At 52.4% G+C, this 20,471-nt stretch overlaps 1 protein-coding gene across 1 annotated transcript; it reads left to right on the forward strand.

Moving 5' to 3' along the window:
• Positions 1–10,768: 10,768 nt before the first annotated feature.
• On the forward strand, positions 10,769–19,114 carry ERCC1 (ERCC excision repair 1, endonuclease non-catalytic subunit). Its single transcript, XM_065420689.1, has 10 exons — positions 10,769–10,932; positions 12,012–12,119; positions 13,206–13,511; positions 14,071–14,174; positions 15,001–15,100; positions 15,386–15,462; positions 16,229–16,328; positions 18,048–18,119; positions 18,593–18,661; positions 18,859–19,114. Exons 2-10 carry the CDS (start codon positions 12,039–12,041, stop codon positions 18,910–18,912), a joined length of 963 nt encoding a protein of 320 aa, XP_065276761.1. The 5' UTR covers positions 10,769–10,932; positions 12,012–12,038; the 3' UTR covers positions 18,913–19,114.
• Positions 19,115–20,471: the final 1,357 nt, after the last annotated feature.

Genomic DNA, 20,471 nt, shown 5'->3' on the forward strand with positions numbered 1-20,471 from the left:
CACAAAGCACAAGATGGAATATTAGATGCTGTCTGCCACAGCCCCCCACATCACACTAGGGAACGGGACCAGCTGCTTATACACCCACCTAAAACTGTAGGGAAAAAAACCTCTGATCACAGGGGACTTCAGTTTGAATGACACATAATGAAAGTCTCATGCTGCTAGGGTGACCAGATAGCAAGTGTGAAAAATCAGAACAGGGTCGGGGTAATAGGCACCTACATAAGACAAAGCTGTGAATAACAACCTGTCCCTACAAAATCAGGACATCTGGCCACTCTACATGCTGCCAGTACTAAAACATCCTTGGAGTTTCCAAACATTATAGATGACAATTTCCTAACTCAAAAAAGTGTTGCAATTAACACAGGGGAATTCTTAAACCATAAAGAGGAACTGATTACAGAACTAAAAATTAACGGTGGCTTAGGTACAAGTGATCATTATGCTGCTTGCACATTATAAAAGTGATCAAGTAAAGTCCAGATCATTGATATATATACACACTTGGTGCTTTAAATAGGTCAGTTTCACAAAACTGAACACAATTATGAGCCAAATCAGTTGGGAGGACAAATTTAATGAGAAAAATGTGACTGATAACAGGGAATCCTTTAAGAACAATTTACTAGGTTCCCCCAAAACCACAATTGAGGAAGAAGGCCACACTAGTTAAAAAACAGATCTGCTTTAGTGGGGAAGTGAAGGCAGCTATAAAAAAAAAAAATAGAACAAATGGAAGAAAGGGGAAGTTGATAGTAATGAATAGAAATCAGTTTTCTACAGTTCCTAACTTCTGATAAGGGAAACAAAGGGACAACAAGGAGAAATTTGTGGTCAGCAGAATTACAGACAATAAGAAGTTTTTGAAATATATTACAAGCAAAAAGAATCCTGGCAATAGTATTCATCCATTAGTAGATGCAAATAGTAGAATTATCAATAATAATGCAGAAAAGGCAGAAGTGTTCAATAAATATTTCTGTTCCACTCGTATCTCTGAAGGACACTAAACAGAAGCTACTAAAGTCAGACACTTTTAAATCAACGGTTCCAGATAACTTGCATCCAAGAGTTTTAAAAGAGCTGGTTGAGGAGCTTGCTGGATTGTTCATTTTTCTTTTCAATTAAGTCTTGAAATACTGGGGAAGTTCTGGACAAAAGCTAATGGTGTGTCAATATTTTAAAAAAGAGTAAACATGCTAACCTAGGTAATTATAGGCCTGACAGCCTGACACTGATCCTCAGCAAGATAATAGAATGCCTCATATGGGATTTGATTAAGAAAGAATTAAAAAGGAGGATAATATAATTAATGCCAATCAATAGGGGTTTATGGAAAACAGTTCCTGTCAAACTAACTTAAATATCTTTATGGATGAGATTACAAGTTCGGTTGATAAAAGTTAATAGGTTTGACATAATATACTTGTGCTAGTATAGACAGCCTTTTGGTTGTTAAAAATTATGTTGCTCAGGGGCGTGCGGAAGAAACAAAAACACACCCCGATTGACATAGTTACACCGAAAGAAGTGCCAGCACGGACAGCGCTATGTCGGCGAGAGAGTCTTCCGCCGACATACCCCCAACGAGCGGTGGTAGCTAGTTTAATTACGCCGGCGGGAGAGCTCTCTTCTGTCAGCATAGAGCGGCTACGTGGAAGATCTTACAGCTGCATCGGCACAGCTCCGCCACCGTAAGGTCTCTAATGTAGACCATAGTCTTAGATGTTTGACTTGGTGCTGCACAACATTTTAATTAAAGAACTACAATGATATAAAATTAACATAGCACACATTCAATGGTTTAAAAACTGGCTAACTACTAGGTCTCCGAAGGTATCTAAACAGGGAAGGCGCAGGTGTGTTTCTTACGGAGTCTTGCAGGGATCAGGTCTTGGCCCTATGCTATTTAACATTTTTATCCATGACCTGGGGGGGGGGGGGGGGGGGGAAATCACTATTAAAATTTGCAGCCAACATAAAAATTCGAGAAGTGGTAAATAATCAAGGGGACAGGTCACAAATTCAGAACCATCTGAATAGCTTGGGAAACTGGGTACAAGCAAACAATGTGCATTTTAATACAGCTAAATGTACATGTATGCTGCTAGGAACAAAGGCAGGTAGGCCATATTTACAGGGTGGGGGACTCTATCCTGAAGCAGTGTCTCAGAGTGATTTGGGGGTGCTGGATAATCAGCTGAACATGAGCTCTCAGTGTCACACCGTGGCCAAAAGGGCTAATGCAATCCTGGGATGCATAAACGGGAATCTCGAGTAGGAGCAGAGAGGTGATTTTACCGCCGTATCTGGCGCTCATGCAACTACTGCTGGATTCCTGTGTCCAGTTCTGATGCCTGCAATTCAAGAAAGATGTAGATAAATTAGAGAAGATTCAGAGAAGAGCCACAACAATGATTAAAGGATTAGAAAACCTGCCTCATAGTGATCAACTCAAGGAGCTTGCTCTATTTAGCTAAAAAAAAGAAAAAGTTGAGGGGAGATATGATCAGTCTATAAGTACCTACACGGGGAAAAATATTTAATAATGGGCTCTTCAGTCTAGCAGAGAAAGGTCTAACACGGTCCAATGGCTGGAAATTGAAGCTAGACCATTTCAGACTGGAAATAAGGGGTACAATGTTTAACAGTGAGAGTAACTGTTGGAACAACTTACCAAGGGTCGCCGTGGGTTCTCCATCACTGACAATGTTTAATCATGCAGGGGTGGTTGTAGCCGTGCTGGTCCCACACTATTGGGGAGACAAGGTGGGTGAGGTAATAGCTTTGATTGGACCAACTTCTGCAAGTGGGAAAGGGGATCAAGTTTTTAATTTGCCCACATGCCAGATGGATTTCAAAGCTGAAATCTAAGAAAGTAGGTTTCTCAATATCAGATGCCACTAGGATAATCCCCACGACTGAGTCTGAGGAGCATTAGCTTATTAGCTGAATGCTGGGTTCTCTTCAGGTCAGCTTTAACGTGAATAGCATTCCTCAAGTCAGGCCACGGGCTCATTCTTCACCAGCCAACAACATGTTCATTCACCCACCACCATGTTAGTACCCAACCAGCACCTCGGTGCTCAGGGCCAGGCCCAGGCCCAGGCCCAGGCCCAGGCTGTCACGTACATGGTGCACATGGCATGGCCAGGCCACCCAGAATCAGGCCCAGGCCATGACATACAAGGCCCACAGCAGCCCCACAGACCAGGCCACTCAGGCCCAGGCCGCATGCCTCACATGTTCCCAAGTCTCAAAAAACAAAACAAAAAAAGTGGTACGGTCTGTCAAAACAAGCCCACCCCATTTCAGAGGGAGGGAAGTGGGAGTGTTTATATGCCATATTTTTTTTAGTAACAATGTAAATACACACAAATACACACCAGAGGTCAGTCCTGGGGCTGGTTTTGTTCAACATCTTCATTAATGATCTGGATGATGGGATGGATTGCATCCTCAGCAAGTTCGCGGATGACACTAAGTTGGGGGGAGGGGTAATAAGAACATAAGAAAGGCCGTACTGGGTCAGACCAAAGGTCCATCTAGCCCAGTATCTGTCTACCGACAGTGGCCAATGCCAGGTGCCCCAGAGGGAGTGAACCTAACAGGCAATGATCAAGTGATCTCTCTCCTGCCATCCATCTCCATCCTCTGACGAACAGAGGCTAGGGACACCATTCTTACCCATCCTGGCTAATAGCCATTTATGGACTTAGCCACCATGAATTTATCCAGTCCCCTTTTAAACATTGTTATAGTCCTAGCCTTCACAACCTCCTCAGGTAAGGAGTTCCACAAGTTGACTGTGCGCTGCGTGAAGAAGAACTTCCTTTTATTTGTTTTAAACCTGCTGCCTATTAATTTCATTTGGTGACCCCTAGTTCTTGTATTATGGGAATAAGAAAATAACTTTTCCTTATCCACTTTCTCAACATCACTCATGATTTTATATACCTCTATCATGTCCCCCCTTAGTCTTCTCTTTTCCAAACTGAAGAGTCCTAGCCTCTTTAATCTTTCCTCATATGGGGCCCTCTCTAAACCCTTAATCATTTTAGTTGCTCTTTTCTGAACCTTTTCTAGTGCTAGAATATCTTTTTTGAGGTGAGGAGACCACATCTGTACACAGTATTCGAGATGTGGGCGAACCATGGATTTATATAAGGGCAATAATATATTCTCAGTCTTATTCTCTATCCCCTTTTTAATGATTCCTAACATCCTGTTTGCTTTTTTGACCGCCTCTGCACACTGCGTGGACATCTTTAGAGAACTATCCACGATGACGCCAAGATCTTTTTCCTGACTCGTTGTAGCTAAATTAGCCCCCATCATGTTGTATGTATAGTTGGGGTTATTTTTTCCAATGTGCATTACTTTACATTTATCCACATTAAATTTCATTTGCCATTTTGTTGCCCAATCACTTAGTTTTGTGAGATCTTTTTGAAGTTCTTCACAATCTGCTTTGGTCTTAACTATCTTGAGTAGTTTAGTATCATCTGCAAACTTTGCCACCTCACTGTTTACCCCTTTCTCCAGATCATTTATGAATAAATTGAATAGGATAGGTCCTAGGACTGACCCTTGGGGAACACCACTAGTTACCCCTCTCCATTCTGAGAATTTACCATTAATTCCTACCCTTTGTTCCCTGTCCTTTAACCAGTTCTCAATCCATGAAAGGACCTTCCCTTTTATCCCATGACAGCTTAATTTACGTAAGAGCCTTTGGTGAGGGACCTTGTCAAAGGCTTTCTGGAAATCTAAGTACACTATGTCCACCGGATCCCCCTTGTCCACATGTTTGTTGACCCCTTCAAAGAACTCTAATAGATTAGTAAGACACGATTTCCCTTTACAGAAACCATGTTGACTATTGCTCAAGAGTTTATGTTTTTCTATGTGTCTGACAATTTTGTTCTTTACTATTGTTTCAACTAATTTGCCCGGTACCGACGTTAGACTTACCGGTCTGTAATTGCCGGGATCACCCCTAGAGCCCTTTTTAAATATTGGCGTTACATTAGCTAACTTCCAGTCATTGGGTACCGAAGCCGATTTAAAGGACAGGTTACAAACCTTAGTTAATAGTTCCGCAACTTCACATTTGAGTTATTTCAGAACTCTTGGGTGAATGCCATCTGGTCCCAGTGACTTGTTAATGTTGAGTTTATCAATTAATTCCAAAACCTCCTCTAGTGATACTTCAATCTGTGACAGTTCCTCAGATTTTGTCACCTACAAAAGCCAGCTCAGGTTTGGGAATCTCCCTAACATCCTCAGCCGTGAAGACTGAAGCAAAGAATCCATTTAGTTTCTCCGCAATGACTTTATCATCTTTAAGCGCTCCTTTTGTATTTTCATCGTCAAGGGGCCCCACTGGTTGTTTAGCAGGCTTCCTGCTTCTGATGTACTTAAAAAACATTTTGTTATTACCTTTGGAGTTTTTGGCTAGCCGTTCTTCAAACTCCTCTTTGGTTTTTCTTATTACACTCTTGCACTTAAGTTGGCAGTGTTTGTGCTCCTTTCTATTTGCCTCACTAGGATTTGACTTCCACTTTTTAAAGGAAGTCTTTTTATCTCTCACTGCTTCTTTTACATGGTTGTTAAGCCACGGTGGCTCTTTTTTAGTTCTTTTACTGTTTTTCTTAATTTGGGGTATACATTGAAGTTGAGCCTCTATTATGGTGTCTTTAAAAAGGGCCCACGCAACTTGCAGGGATTTCACTTTAGTCACTGAACCTTTTAACTTTTGTCTAACTAACCCCCTCATTTTTGTATAGTTCCCCCTTTTGAAATTAAAGGCCACAGTGTTGGGCAGTTGAGGTGTTCTTCCCACCACAGGGATGTTGAATGCTATTGTATTATGGTCACTAGTTCCAAGCGGTCCCGCTATAGTTACCTCTTGGACCAGCTCCTGCGCTCCACTCAGGATTAAATCTAGAGTCGCCTCTCCCCTTGTGGGTTCCCGTACCAGCTGCTCCATGAAGCAGTCATTTAAAGTATCGAGAAATTTTATCTCTGCATTTCGTCCTGAAGTGAAATGTTCCCAGTCAATATGGGGATAATTGAAATCCCCCACTATTATTGGGTTCTTAATTTTGATAGCCTCTCTAATTTCCCTTAGCATTTCATCATCACTATTACTGTCCTGGTCAGGTGGTCGATAATAGATCCCTAATGTTATATTTTTACTAGAGCATGAAATTTCTATCCATAGAGACTCTATGGAACCTGTGGATTCGCTTAAGATTTTTACTTCATTTGAATCTACACTTTCTTTAACATATAGTGCCACTCCTCTCCCTGCACGGCCTGTTCTGTCCTTCCGATATATTTTGTACCCCGGAATGATTGTGTCCCATTGATTGCTCTCAGTCCACCAGGTTTCTGTGATGCCTATTATATCTATATCCTCCTTTATCACAAGGCACTCTAGTTCACCCATCTTATTATTTAGACTTCTGGCATTTGTGTACAAGCACTTTAAAAACTTGTCCCTGTTTATTAGACTGCCTTTTTCTGATGTGCCAGATTCTTTTTTATGTGGCTGTTTATCATCTGATCCGGCCCTTACATTATACTTTTCAGTCCTCTGCTCCTGACTATAACCTGGAGATTCTCTATCATCAGACTCTCCCCTAAGAGAAGTCTGTGTCCGATCCACACGCTCCTCTGCAGCAGTCGGCTTTCCCCCATCTCCTAGTTTAAAAACTGCTCTACAACCTTTTTAATGTTTAGTGCCAGCAGTCTGGTTCCACTTTGGTTTAGGTGGAGCCCATCTCTCCTGTATAGGCTCCTCCCATCCCAGAAGTTTCCCCAGTTCCTAATGAACGTGAACCCCTCCTCTCTACACCATCGTCTCATCCACGCATTGAGACTCTGAAGCTCTGCCTGCCTACCTGGCCCTGCGCGTGGAACTGGGAGCATTTCTGAAAATGCCACCATAGAGGTCCTGGATTTCAGTCTCTTCCCTAGCAGCCTAAATTTGGCTTCCAGGACATCTCTCCTACCCTTCCCTATGTCATTGGTACCTACATGTACCACGACCACCGGCTCCTCCCCAGCACTACACATAAGTCTATCTAGATGCCTCGAGAGATCCGCAACCTTTGCACCAGGCAGGCAAGTCACCATACGGTTCTCCCGGTCATCACAGACCCAGCTATCTACATTTCTAATAATCGAATCTCCCATTACTAATACCTGCCTTTTCCTAGAAACTGGAGTTCCCTCCCCCGGAGAGGCAACCTCAGTGCGAGAGGCAACCCCAGAACCATCTGGAAGGAGGGTCCCAACTACGGGAAAGTTTCCCTCTGCTCCCATTGACTGCTCTACTTCCCTGGGCCCTTCTTCCTCCTTAACAGCGCAGGTGCTGTCTAAGCGGAGGTGGGACAATTCTACAGTGTCCCGGAAAGCCTCATCAACATACCTCTCTGCCTCTCTCAGCTCCTCCAGTTCCGCCACCCTGGCCTCCAAAGTCCGTACATGGTCTCTGAGGGCCAGGAGCTCCTTGCACCGACTGCACACATACGCCACCCGCCCACAGGGCAGGTAATCATACATGCAACAGTCGGTGCAATAAACTGGATAGCCCCCACTCTGCTGCTGGGCTTCTGCCTGCATTGTATCCTAGTTAGTGAAAGGGTGGTTTACAGAAGGGAGTTTTGGAATGTGGTTTGGTTTATAGGTTTTAGGGGGGGGCCACGGGGATGGGGTTACGGCTGGCGAGGGACTCCCACTCCCTTCCCACTCCCCGTCTAAACTCCCTTGCGAAACTCCCTGTTAGCAGCCCCTGGTCGCTTGTGCGCGGCTTTATAAAGCCCTGGCCTGAGTGAATGCCCCGCCCACTGATTAAGGCTCAGCCAATTACCAGAGCTACCAGAGGGTAGCTATGCTGGAGGGTAGGGATAGGGTCCAGAGTGACCTAGACAAATTGGAGGATTGGGCCAAAAGAAATCTGACGAGGTTCAACAAGGACAAGTGCAGAGTCCTGCACTTAGGATGGAAGAATCCCATGGACTGCTACAGGCTGGGGCCCGACCAGCTAAGCGGCAGGTCTTCAGAAAAGGACCTGGGGATTATAGTGGATGAGAAGCTGGATATGAGTCAGCAGTGTGCCCTTGTTGCCAAGAAGGCTAACGGCATATTGGGCTACATTAGTAGGAGCATGGCCAGCAGATTGAGGGAAGTGATTATTCCCCTCTATTTGGCATTGGTGAGGTCACATCTGGAGTATTGAGTCCAGTTTTAGGCCCCCCCACTACAGAAAGTATGTGGACAAATTGGAGAGAGTCCAGCAGAGGGCAACGAAAATGATTAGGGGGCTGGGGCACATGACTTATGAGGAGAGGCTGAAGGAAATGGACTTATTTAGTTTGGAGAAGAGAAGAGTGAGGAGGGGAATTTGATAGCAGCCTTTAACTACCTGAAGGGGGGTGTGATGGGTTCGGTCACAGAGATCCCCTTGGGACTGTCACCTGATGTGCTGAGACTACTTCGGAGCCCGTTTTTTCTGCCAGTTTGGGCCTCCAGCACCCTGTCTTGTTGAGCCAGATATGCTAATCTGCTGCAACACAGACTCAGGGTCTGACCCACGCCCCCAAAGCTGCAGACTTAATTGAAAACAGCTTAGCAAGTGCTCTTGTCTCTAGCACTCAGACACGCAGCTCACAATGGGATCCAAACCCCAAATGAATCTGTTTTACTCTGTATAAAGCTTATCCAGGGTAAACTCTTAAATTGTCCGCCCTGTATAACACTGATAGAGAGATATGCACAGCTGTTTGCTCTCCCAGATATTACTTACTTACTCTGGGTTAATTAATAAGCAAAACTGATTTTATTAAGTATAAAAAGTGGGATTTAAGTGGTTCCAAGTAATAACAGACAGAACAAAGTAAGTTACCAAGCAAAATAAAACAAAACAGGCAAGTCTAAGCCTAATATAGGAAGAAACTGATTACAGATGAAATCTCACCCCTAGAGATGTTTCAATAAGCTTCTTTCACAGACTGGACTCCTTGCTAGTCTGGGTCCAGCAATCACTCATACCCCCGTAGTTACTGTCCTTTGTTCCAGTTTCTTTCAGGCATCTCTTTGGGGTGGACATGCCATCTCTTGAGCCAGTTGAAGACAAAATGGAGGGGTTTCCAGGGCCTTTTATATTCTCTCTCTTGTGGGCGGAAACCCCTATGTTCTTCTGTGCAAAGTCACAGCAACAAGATGGAGTTTGTAGCCACCTGGCAAGTCACATGTCCAGGAATGATTCAGCTTTTTGCAAGCTGATGCCATTGTTTACATGTTAGTTTGAACGTTCCTAGGAAAGCTCAGATGTGGATTGGCGTCGCCCAAAGTCCATTGTCGGTTAAGTGTTTCTTGATTGGGCACTTACTGAGAATAGTCCTTTCTCGAGAAGCTGACCAAATGCTTCACTGAGGCCACTTAGAAACAAACACATTGAGATACAAGTACAGGGGGTTCCAAAGAGGATGGAGCTCGGCTGTTCTCAGTGGTGGTCGATGACAGAACAAGAAGCAATGGTCTCAAGTTGCAGTGGGGGAGGTTTAGGTTGGATATTAGGAAAAACTATTTCACTAGGAGGGTGGTGAAGCACTGGAATGGGTTACCTAGGGAGGTGGTGGAATCTCCATCCTTAGAGGTTTTTAAGGCCTGGCTTGACAAAGGCCTGGTTGGGATGATTTAGTTGGTGTTGGTCCTGCTTTGAGCAGGGGGTTGGACTAGATGACCTCCTGTGGTCTCTTCCAACCCTGATATTCTATGAAATGTATTATTTAAATAATTGTAATGTGCAATAGTGTTATATGCAGCAAAACTAGAACTTAGAAATAAAAAAGGGGTAGGGGAGTGGGACTTGCAGGGTGGGGGGAGGGGGTCAGATGCTGCATTGCAAGGAGCTCAGTGGGCTTCTGCACACTATTTCCCTGTTGTAGCATCCCACTGGGGGGGGGGGGGGGCAGCTATGGCTCCCCCTGGCCAGCTGGGTTTCACCACCTCCCCATGCACTTACCTGGGCTGGGCTGCCCCCCTTGGTGCCTCCACTCATGCCTGCTCCTCAGTCACAGGCTGAGACCGAGGACCAGCTGTTTTGTGCGACTGCTCAGGCCTCACAGCCCCACACAAACACCCCGATTATGGGAAAGGCACCAAGCGTCCCCCCAGACCCTGAGCCGCCTGGGAAAAGCACTTCCCAAGGAACTCTGAGCTTTTACACACACCACACAGGTTCCCAAGCAGCTGAGGAGGTTGGAACTCAGCTTCCAGGCTGCATCAGTAACAGGGCCGGCTCCAGGGTTTTGGCCGCCCCAAGCAGCCAAAAAAAAAAGAAGAAGCCACGATCGCCATGGCAATTCGGCAGGAGGTCCTTCGCTCCAAGCCGGATTGAGGGACTGTCCACTGAATTGCCACCGAATAGCTGGACGTGCCGCCCCTCTCCGGAGTGGCCGCCCCAAGCACCTGCTTGGCAAGCTGGTGCCTGGAGCCGGCCCTAATCAGTAATCTGGGGCCCCAGCCTCCCCCACACCATAGAGTCCGGAGGACCCGAGGCTAAACAGGCCCCAATGAGCCCATCTCGAAGCCTCCTCCAGGTTCTTGCTACCACAGAGTCCCGGGCTCCACACCATAGAGTCCGGAGGACCCGAAGCTAGACAGGTCCCAATGAGCTCATCTCTCTTCTCGCTACCACAGAGTCCCGGCGGCCCCGCAGGTAGAGCGGCCAGCGGGGGAAGCCGCTCTCTCTGGGCTCCACACCATAGAGTTCGGAGGCGCGACGGAGCTAGTGTCCGCCCTGCGGGCCATCGCTGGACACCACAGAGACCCGCGGGGCTGCGGACACCCCCCAGCTCGCGCTCGACGGGGGAACTGCTCCGCTCCCCCCTTAATTAGGGTGACGCGGCGCCGGTGAGGACGGAGACTAATGCGCATGCGCGGGGGGTCCGAGAAGCGCGTTGTTCTGACTCGCGGCGGCACAGCCAATCACAGGGCGGAGGGGGCGGGGCGGAGCGCGCCTCCTGGTGACCCCCCCCACGCTGAAAAGCGTCACGTGACTGGGCGGCAGCGGGGGGGGCATCAGGCGCTGACCCCAACCGCGACCCCTGACCCCTATCACCGACCCCTGATGGGGGCAGTGACCCTTGACCCAGTGCCAAACCCTGACCCTCTCCAGGCACCTGACCCCGACCCCACTGGCATCAACCCTGATCCCATAGCCCAGTCCTGGCTAGAGTTGCCAATTTTGATTGGATGTATTCCTGGAGATTTCCTCATATGACATCATCTTTAATTAAAGATTCATCTTTAATTCCGGGGGACTCCAGGCCAATCCTGGACGGTTGGCAACCCTAGTCCTGACACTTACCCTGGCCCCCTAACCCTGGCAGGGGGTGCCAAGCCCTGACCTGGGCAGGGGGCACTGGGCCCTGACTCGTGGGCTGCAGTGGGGGAGCCAGCACTATCCCTACTGCTGGGAGCCCTGTACTGTGAGGCACCCCAGAGCCCCCTGGGAAATAGGGTCTCTCAGCTCCTGCCATGCTGACCTTTCCCCCCGTCCCCATCTAGCCATAAAGAAAGTCTCCTGAACTTGTCCATGACCTCGAGGGGGGAGAAACACCAGGCTGGGAGAATCGGTGTCATCCAGTAGTTCCCCATGACAAATAAGTCTGTACAAGTGAGTGGCTCCTGGCACCAGCCAAACATCAGTGTAGGACAAATCCCCCTGTCACTGATTTATGCCCAGGGGACACTAATGCAATGTTTTCCCCGGGGGAGACCTCAGCCGTAACCCCAAGGAATGGGCTGCATTGAGCCGGCTGGCGAGAGAAATGCTGTGCAGTGCTGAGCTCAAGCCCTGCCGCCTCGAGCCCCTGCCCTTGAGAGCTCTTTGGTGCATAACCACAGGGCTATGAGCTCTTCATAACCAGGCCGCTGGGGGAGGCTGGTCCCTGCTGGTGTCTGAAGTGTCTGCTCTGGACTCTCCCCAGGAATCGCTCCAGGCTGGGTCCTGAAGGATGGAGCCCACGGAGGCAGCCCAGGCCCCGGAGGGGAGGAAGAGATTCACTGTGCAGTCACAGGACCCTGAACATACTATGGTAGGAAAGGAGGCAGGGGTGGCTCTTGGAGGGGACCTGATAGGTAGCTGGTTGTGTCCGGGGCTGCTGAGATTCACACACACAGTGAGAGGCAGGAGGCCCCTAGCACCGAGTTGGCTCTGCCCCTCCCCAGGAACCCCCAGACACACCCTGCTTGTCGTCAGATGTTCGGTTGTGTGCATGTGTTTTTTCCGCGTGCTGCACTAGCCCTGGCCAGATAGCCCGTACAGCAGGCTCCATTCGAACCGCCCAACGAGACCACAAGACTTGTTTAGTAGTGAAGGTACCCAGCCAGGTTTATTGCCAACAAAGCACAGTGCTAATGCCCCAGCTCAATGGTTACAGGTACACTAACACATGTATGCCCATGACAATGGACTAGCTCAGTTAGTGGCAGGACTTCCCACTGCCCCCTAGGCCAGATGAAGGGTTAAAGCGAGGTATTCCAACGTTTATGAATGAAAACAAACCATCTGGGATAAACAATTTACATATCACCTTAGGGGTTTCATGACATGTTTGTTACCTCCCCTTATACTTTCCTCCTGATGTTTCAGACAAAACATTTGTATTCACCACCTGTCTTTGTACTTTTACTCGTGATGTTTCAGACAAAATATCACTATTTATTACTTTTGTCAAACCATTTTATCAAGTGCTAGGTTGGGGTGTTCTTGTGTTGGCCTGCGGGAATGTGTTTACATAGCCAGTGTGTTTTAGCAATGCTAGCTATACTGGTGCCAAGTTTGTATACAGGCCACTGACTTGCAGGTAAGCATCTGCGTTTGTCAGGGCCTGGCTGCTGCTCATAGCATAACTTTTGCTAACTTTGGTTCAGGCTTCAGGCCTTGCACCAGGCTCATGCATCAGGCTTCCTCTTTCTACTACACTGCTCATTCTGGGACCCCTAGCAGAGAGCTGGCTCTGTGCTTCCCCCAAGGCCCCCAAGAAACACCCTGCTTGCTCAGGGGATCCCTGGCACGCTTGGGATCACTCCAACTCATACCCAGCTTCCCCTGAGAGGCCCCTGCCCACGCACAGTTGGCTCCGTCTCCCTCTCACCCAGGGTTTGTTGCTTCCCGCCAGGTGAGACCCATCTTCAAATCTTCTTGCTCTGCAGCAGAGCCCAGGGCCCCTGCCCTACCTGGGGCCACCTCCTATGCCGAATACGTCGTCAAACAGGTCTCTGTGTCCTTGGCCTCCATGCCAGTCTCCCGGCCTGCCAGGGTGACGGCTGCATCATCGGAGTGCAGAGTGGGAGCTGCCTCAGGAGCGCTCCCTCCAGGCACTGAGACCAGCACTGTACCACCTGCTGCCAGTGGGGACTCGGACCCCAGCCCCACGCTGAAACCGGGGCCCAAGAGCAACTGCATCATCGTCAGTGCTCGCCAGGTGAGAGTGGGCATGGGGGGGAGGGCTGTATGAGGGGCACTTCTCCTCGCTCTCTTTTGGCATCGGAGGGGGCACTCTCTCTCTGCAGGAGAGGGCTGTGGAGCGAGGGTCTCCCCAGGCCCTGGCTCTTGTGCTGCATGGTTCAGTGCCCCCCCCATCCCCATCGGGGGCTTGCCCACTCTGGGTCTCTCTCTGGTGCCTCCCCATCAAGGGCTTGTCTGCCCTGCCCTACCCTCTCCTGGGTGCCCCTGTCAAGGGTTTGCCCAACCCCACCTCCCCTGGCCTCTCCCCAGATCTTCCATTGAGGGCTTGCCCATCCTGCCGCTTCCAGCCTCTCCCCCAACCCAGCCTCTCCCCAGGTCCTCTGTCAGGGACTCGCCCATCCCATCTTTCCCAGCCTCTCCCTGGTGCTCGCATTGAGGGCTCGCCCCACCCCTCGGCCTCTTTTGGGGCCCCCCATTGGGGGGCTCCTCAGCCTCTCCTCCCAGTCTCTTGCCAGTGCCCCGTTGGGGCTGGCACCCCATTTCTAATGCTGTGGGGACTCCCCCTCTCTTCTCAGCGGGGGAACCCCATCCTGAAATTTGTGCGCAACATTCCCTGGGAGTTTGGCGAGATCGTCCCTGACTACGTGCTGGGCCAGAGCACGTGTGCCCTCTTCCTGAGGTGGGTGGGTGAGCCAATGCTGGGGAGAGCTGGGCTTTCTGGGGGTGGGGTTGGGGGGCAGGCCGATGGCTGGGAGAGCCGATTGGGGAGCAGGTTGATGACTGGGAGAGCCGGGCTCTGGGTGGGGGGTTGGTGGGGGAGGCTGATGGCTGGAAGAGCTTGGCACTTGGGGCGATTGGGTGGGTCAGGCCCATGGCTGGGAGAGCCGGGCTCTCCAGGGGGGATGGTGTTGGGAGGGTCAGGCTGATGTCTGGGGGAGCCGGTTCAGGGGCAGGCCGATGGCTGGGAGAGCTGGTTGGGGGGCAAGCTGATGGCTGGGAGAGCTTGGCACTTGAGGCGATTGGGGGGTCAGGCCGATGGCTGGGAGAGCCGGGCTCTCCAGGGGGGATGGTGTTGGGAGGGTCAGGCTGATGTCTGGGGGAGCCGGTTCAGGGGCAGGCCGATGGCTGGGAGAGCTGGTTCGGGGGCAAGCTGATGGCTGGGAGAGCTTGGCACTTGAGGCGATTGGGGGGTCAGGCCGATGGCTGGGAGAGCCGGGCTCTCCAGGGGGGATGGTGTTGGGAGGGTCAGGCTGATGTCTGGGGGAGCCGGTTCAGGGGCAGGCCGATGGCTGGGAGAGCTGGTTGGGGGGCAAGCTGATGGCTGGGAGAGCTTGGCACTTGAGGCGATTGGGGGGTCAGGCCGATGGCTGTGAGAGCCGGGCTCTCGGGGGGCAGCAGGTTGATGGCTGTGAGAGCCGGGGTTGCGGAGCAGGCAAGGAGAGTTGCAGTGGGGTGGGCAGGAAAGGGGTTGCCCATGGCTCCGGTGCTCTCTGTTCCCCTCGCAGCCTGCGGTACCACAACCTGAACCCCAACTACATCCATGAGCGGCTGCAGCTCCTGGGGAAGACGTACGCGGTGCAGGTGCTGCTGGTGCAGGTCGATGTGGTAAGGAGCCTCGGTCCCCTCCTAGCCCTGAACCAGACCCTCTCCTTCAACAGTGCCCTGTCCTGTCCCTGCTGCAGGGCTGTGGGGGATGGAACCAGCTCCCCCCCATCCCCAGCCGCCTCCCCAGTTTCCCATCCTCCTGCGCAGTGATCCACCTGCTTCTCCAGCCTCCATGGCCTCACCCAGCCACTCCCATTGCCCCTCCCCAGCTCAATTCCCACTTCATCCCCCCTCATATACTCCCTGCCTCCCGTCTCAGAGGGGAATTGCTTTCCTTTGCTGTAGAGGGACCCGCAGCAGGCACTGAAGGAACTGGCCAAGATGTGCATCCTGGCCGACTGCACCCTCATCCTGGCCTGGAGGTGAGAGCCGCAGGCTGGGCCCGTCCCATCGAGGGTGAGACCCAGACCCAGGGAGCGGGGAGTCAGAGGCTGGGCCGGGTGGGCTTCATGCCAGCTGGGATGGGCTCGGAGTGCCTTGCCATGGGGCAAAAGGTGTGGGGGAGCTGGAGGCTGGGTCAGGCCAGCCTGGGTGTGTCCTGCCAAGGGGCGAGAGACCCAAGCCCCTGCTCCCATCTCTGCTGGAATGAGATGGAGCTGGTGGGTAACCTGGGGATTTGGCTGCCATTGTGACCAGACTCCTGGGTTCCATTCCCAACACTGTGACTGTGGCAGGTCCCTTCCCCTGTGAGGGGCGGATCGTGCCCGGCTGGCCGGAGGTGGCGAGTCCTCTCGGGGCAGCATGTTTCATTTTTCAAGCGCTGCCTAAAGGCTCCCCGTCCTCCTCAGCGCGTGCCTAGGCCTGCGTGCTGAAAGCTCCATGACTTGCGGCACATCCGCTCGACTGCCCCCCGTGGGCCTCGGGGAGCCCCCAGGGACCCTTTGAAGCCGATGGCAGGAGTGGGACTGGGGCCTAAGCATGGAGCTGAACATTGGCCATAGCAGCTGCCCAGCAAGCCCGGCAGCTGGGCCCTGCCTGTGCCTGGCTTTGAGCACCACTCCCTGCAGGCTGGGGCACCTTCCAGCTGGGCTCAGCACTGTGGCTTTAACCCTTCGTGGTGTGCACTGTGCCTGTTCAACTCAGTCTCATGATTCCTGAGCTAATTCTGGGGTCTCCGGTTCCCCTCAGCCCCGAAGAGGCCGGGCGCTACCTGGAAACGTACAAAGCCTACGAGCAGAAACCAGCTGACCTGCTCAAGGAGAAGGTGGATCAGGACTTCCTGTCCATAGTAAGGCTACCCCGCTGTGTGCTTCCCTGCAGCAGTGCCATGGCAGCATCCCAGCCAGGGACCCCCGTGCTGAGCTTCCCCACAGCAGTGCCCTGCCAGGGACCCCCATGCCGTGAGCTTCCCCACAGCAGTGCCCTGCCAGGGACCCCCCTGCTGAGCTTCCCCACAGCAGTGCCCTGCCAGGGACCCCCCTGCTGAGCTTTCCCACAGCAGTGCCCTGCCAGGGACCCCCATGCCGTGAGCTTCCTCACAGCAGTGCCATACCAGGGACCCCCATGCCGTGAGCTTCCCCACAGCAGTGCCCTGCCAGGGACCCCCGTGCTGAGCTTCCCCACAGCAGTGCCCTGCCAGGGACCCCCATGCCGTGAGCTTTCCCACAGCAGTGCCCTGCCAGGGACCCCCCTTCTGAGCTTCCCCACAGCAGTGCCCTGCCAGGGACCCCCATGCCGTGAGCTTCCCCACAGCAGTGCCGTACCAGGGACCCCCCATGCCGTGAGCTTCCCCACAGCAGTGCTGTGCCAGGGACCCCCGTGCCATGAGCTTCCCCACAGCAATGTCCTCACTAGGTCTCCTGTAGTAGAAGCGTCTCTCAGCAGCATGCAGTGGGAAGGAGAGAGGGGAATTAAGCTTATGACTGGTGAGAGTGCACTTTCCCCCGGCCAAGGAAGGGTGCTCCCACCTGCACGGCTCGATGTCTAGTTGGCAGCCGGTATCAAGCGGAGTGCCCCAGGGGTCAGTCCTGGGGCCGCTTTTGTTCAACATCTTTATTAATGATCTGGATGATGGGATTAATTGCACCCTCAGCAAGTTCATGTATGACACTAAGTTGGGGGGAGAGGTAGATATGCTGGAGGGTAGGGATAGGGTCCAGAGTGACCTAGACAAATTGGAGGATTGGGCCAAAAGAAATCTGATGAGGTTCAACAAGAACAAGTGCAGAGTTCTGCACTTAGGACGGAAGAATCCCATGCACTGCCACAGGCTGGGGGACAACTGGCTAAGCAGCAGTTCTGCAGAAAAGGACCTGGGGATTAGAGCGGATGAGAAGCTGGATATGCGTCAGCAGTGTGCCCTTGTTGCCAAGAAGGCTAATGGCATATTGGGCTACATTAGTAGGAGCATTGCCAGCAGATAGAGGGGAATAATCACTTCCCTCAATTTGGCACTGGTGAGGCCACATCTTGAGTATTGCATCCAGTTTTGGGCCGCCCACTACAGAAGGGATGTGGACAAATTGGAGAGAGTCCAGCAGAGGGCAACAAAAATGATTAGGGGGCTGGGGCACATGACTTATCAGGAGAGGCTGCGGGAACTGGGCTTATTTAGTCTGCAGAAGAGAAGAGTGAGGGGGGATTTGATAGCAGCCTTCAACTACCCGAAGGGGGGTTCCAAAGAGGATGGAGCTCGGCTGTTCTCAGTGGTGGCAGATGACTGAACAAGAAGCAATGGTCTCAAGTTGCAGTGCGGGAGGTGTAGGTTGGATATTAGGAAAAACTATTTCAAAAGGAGGGTAGTGAAGCACTGGAATGGGTTACCTAGGGAGGTGGTGGAATCTCCATTCTTTGAGGTTTTTAAGGCCCGGCTCGACAAAGGCCTGGCTGGGATGATTTAGTTGGGGTTGGTCCTGCTTCGAGCAGGGGGTTGGACTAGATGACCTCCTGAGGTCTCTTCCAACCCTAATCTTCTATGATTCTATGCAACAGCTGTTTCTCTTTCCAGGTGACAGATTGTCTGACCAGCGTGAAGTCAGTTAACAAGACGGACGCGCTGAGCCTTCTCTCAACATTTGGGGTGAGCCACCTGCTGCCCATCAGGGTGCAGACTGGGCCTTGCCACTGCTAGCTCTGAGCAGGGCTGGCTGCCTTTTGGGATTGCTTAGGCCCATCGCTCCCTTCGTATTAGTTCACCCAGGACTGGTCCCCAGCTGGGTCTCTGGGCTTTCCCTGCAGTGCATGAGCGCTGTCTGTCGGAGCAGGATGCTGCCCCTGGAGAGGCAGGAGAGCTGCAGGAAAGGATGGGATGGCAAACTGGCCTGGCCCAAGCTGCTGACCTCCCATAGCTCCCAGCCTGCAGGGGCCCCCCCTCGGATGAGACGTGTGACCAGCCCACGAACCATACTGCAGTGCGGCGGCAGGACCGGGTCACTACTTCCCAGTGAGCGTGGGGGGCAGAGTGCTGGGGCCGAATGGAAGGACCCAGCAGGGTCGTTCCTTGTGGCCCAGGCTTTCTGGGGTCACCTCTGATTCTGAATGTTGTTGTTTCAGTCTCTGGCGAACATTGCACAAGCGTCCAAGGAGGATCTCTCCCTCTGCCCAGGCATTGGGCCCCAGAAGGTGAGTGGGAGCAGGATGGAGAACTTCTCTCTGATGCACCAGCTGGACGCTCATCCTCCCCCAGTGCCTTACCTGTGCACCAAAGGGGCTGCATGGAACCAGCTGGGTGCATTCCTGGGTGAAAGCCCCACCAGAGGATGCTGGCCCCAGAGCTCCAGCCTTCACCAGCTCAGGGCTTTCCTCTGCTTTCCTTACAGGCCAAGAGGCTCTTTGACACCCTACACGAGCCCTTTCTGAAGATCCCCAAATGAGCGGAGCACTTCCCCTACAGCACTGCCAGCAGCACAGACAAGCAGGAATAAACAACCCTCTTTGCCCAGCAGGCCACATGTCCCTGCCAGCACACTGTCTGCTAGGAAGCCAGGGCCTTGGGGGACACTTAGCAGCTGTTTCTGCGAGTCTGGACTTTGACAATAAAACATGCTGTGTAGGATCGCAGCTTGGCCTGGCCACCAGACAGCATCTCACGTGGCTTTGGGTCATGGAGTCCTCCTGCCCAAGCTGTGTATGCCCCTAGGGAGTGGGGGGCTCATCAAACCTCACTGCCAGATAATGGGTAAAGCAGAAACATGGACACAGCCCCACCTGGCATCTAGGCTTCCCATAGCCTCCCGGGGAGGGGTGCTGGCTGGCTGAGGAATCTCCGCCTGGGGAAGTGTGAGGGAGCTGTTCCAGGCCCCTCCACCCAATGCACTGACAGCATGTGTTGTAGCCTGCAGCCTCAGGGGCATGCCCTGCAGGAATACATGTGTGGGGGAGTCCCCTGCTGGGGACCCTCCCAGCCCCTTCCCTTGCTCCACTGCCACATGGGCAGCGAGCCCCTGGGAGGGAGCAGCCAATAGCTTGTAGTGCAACCAGGGGAGATTTGCTAGAGCAAGGACTCCAGGTCTCTGGGGTTAAAGCACTGCCTTGATGCCAGGAGCTGGAGTGGGGGTGGGGAAAGCCACCCACCCTTGTGTGCTATGGGCCCAGCAGGGAGCTGTCAGATCTGTAGGGTAAGCGCTATGGCCTCAGCTTTGAAACAGTCTGTAGGAGGAACCCTTATAGGGGTCTGACTCTTCACCAGCCCCTTAGATTGGATCTCTGGGCCTTCAGCACCCCTCTTTCACCCCGTGAGCTCCCTTCAGCACATCCCACTGAGGCAGAGCCCTGAAGGAGACTTGTACATTTTCCAGGGATCACTGGAGCCACTCACAGCACTTTCAAACCAGCAGGGGTTAGTAGCCATGCAGAACACAGCATAGGAAGTCCTTAGGTTAGCAGAGAGAAGTGTAGAAGTGCAGGGACTGGGTCGCAGAATGTAAGGCACCAGGTCGCAGTGGCTCTGGTCAGCACCGCAACCAGGATGTTAAAAGTCCTGTTGGCGGTGCTGCCCGGCTAAGGCAGACTAGTCCCTACCTGTTCTGACCCCGCGCTGCACCCCGGAAGCAACCAGCAGCAGGTTCGGCTCCTAGGCGGGGAGGGCCACAGGACTCTGCGCGCTGCCCCTGCCCCAAGCACCGGTTCCGAGTGGGGGGCGGTGACTGCGGGTGAGAGCTGCACGCCTCCGCCTAGGAGCTGGATCTGCTGCTGGCCACTTCCGGGGCGCAGTGCGCAGTGCTAAGCCTGCCTTAGCACCCCGGCTGTGCCGCTGACCGGGACCCGCCCAAGGTAAGCCTGCACTCCAATCCCCTGCCCCAGCCCTGAACACCCCCCCAAACCCAGAGCCCCCTCCTACACCCCAAACCCCTCATCCCCAGCCCCACCCCACAGCCCTCACCCACGCACCTCAACCCTCTGCTCCAGCCCTGAGCCCCTCCCACACCCCCAG

This window comes from Emys orbicularis, chromosome 21 (genome assembly GCF_028017835.1).
Source record: "Emys orbicularis isolate rEmyOrb1 chromosome 21, rEmyOrb1.hap1, whole genome shotgun sequence".
Classification (NCBI taxonomy): domain Eukaryota; kingdom Metazoa; phylum Chordata; order Testudines; family Emydidae; genus Emys; species Emys orbicularis.

Excerpts from the sequence above, each read along its gene's own strand:
- ERCC1 (XM_065420689.1), top strand. The coding sequence starts at position 12,039 with ATGGAGCCCACGGAGGCAGCCCAGGCCCCGGAGGGGAGGAAGAGATTC. Across the intron at positions 12,120-13,205 it reads AGGACCCTGAACATACTATG|GTGAGACCCATCTTCAAATC; the intron begins GTAGGAAAGGAG and ends GCTTCCCGCCAG. Across the intron at positions 16,329-18,047 it reads ATCAGGACTTCCTGTCCATA|GTGACAGATTGTCTGACCAG; the intron begins GTAAGGCTACCC and ends TTCTCTTTCCAG.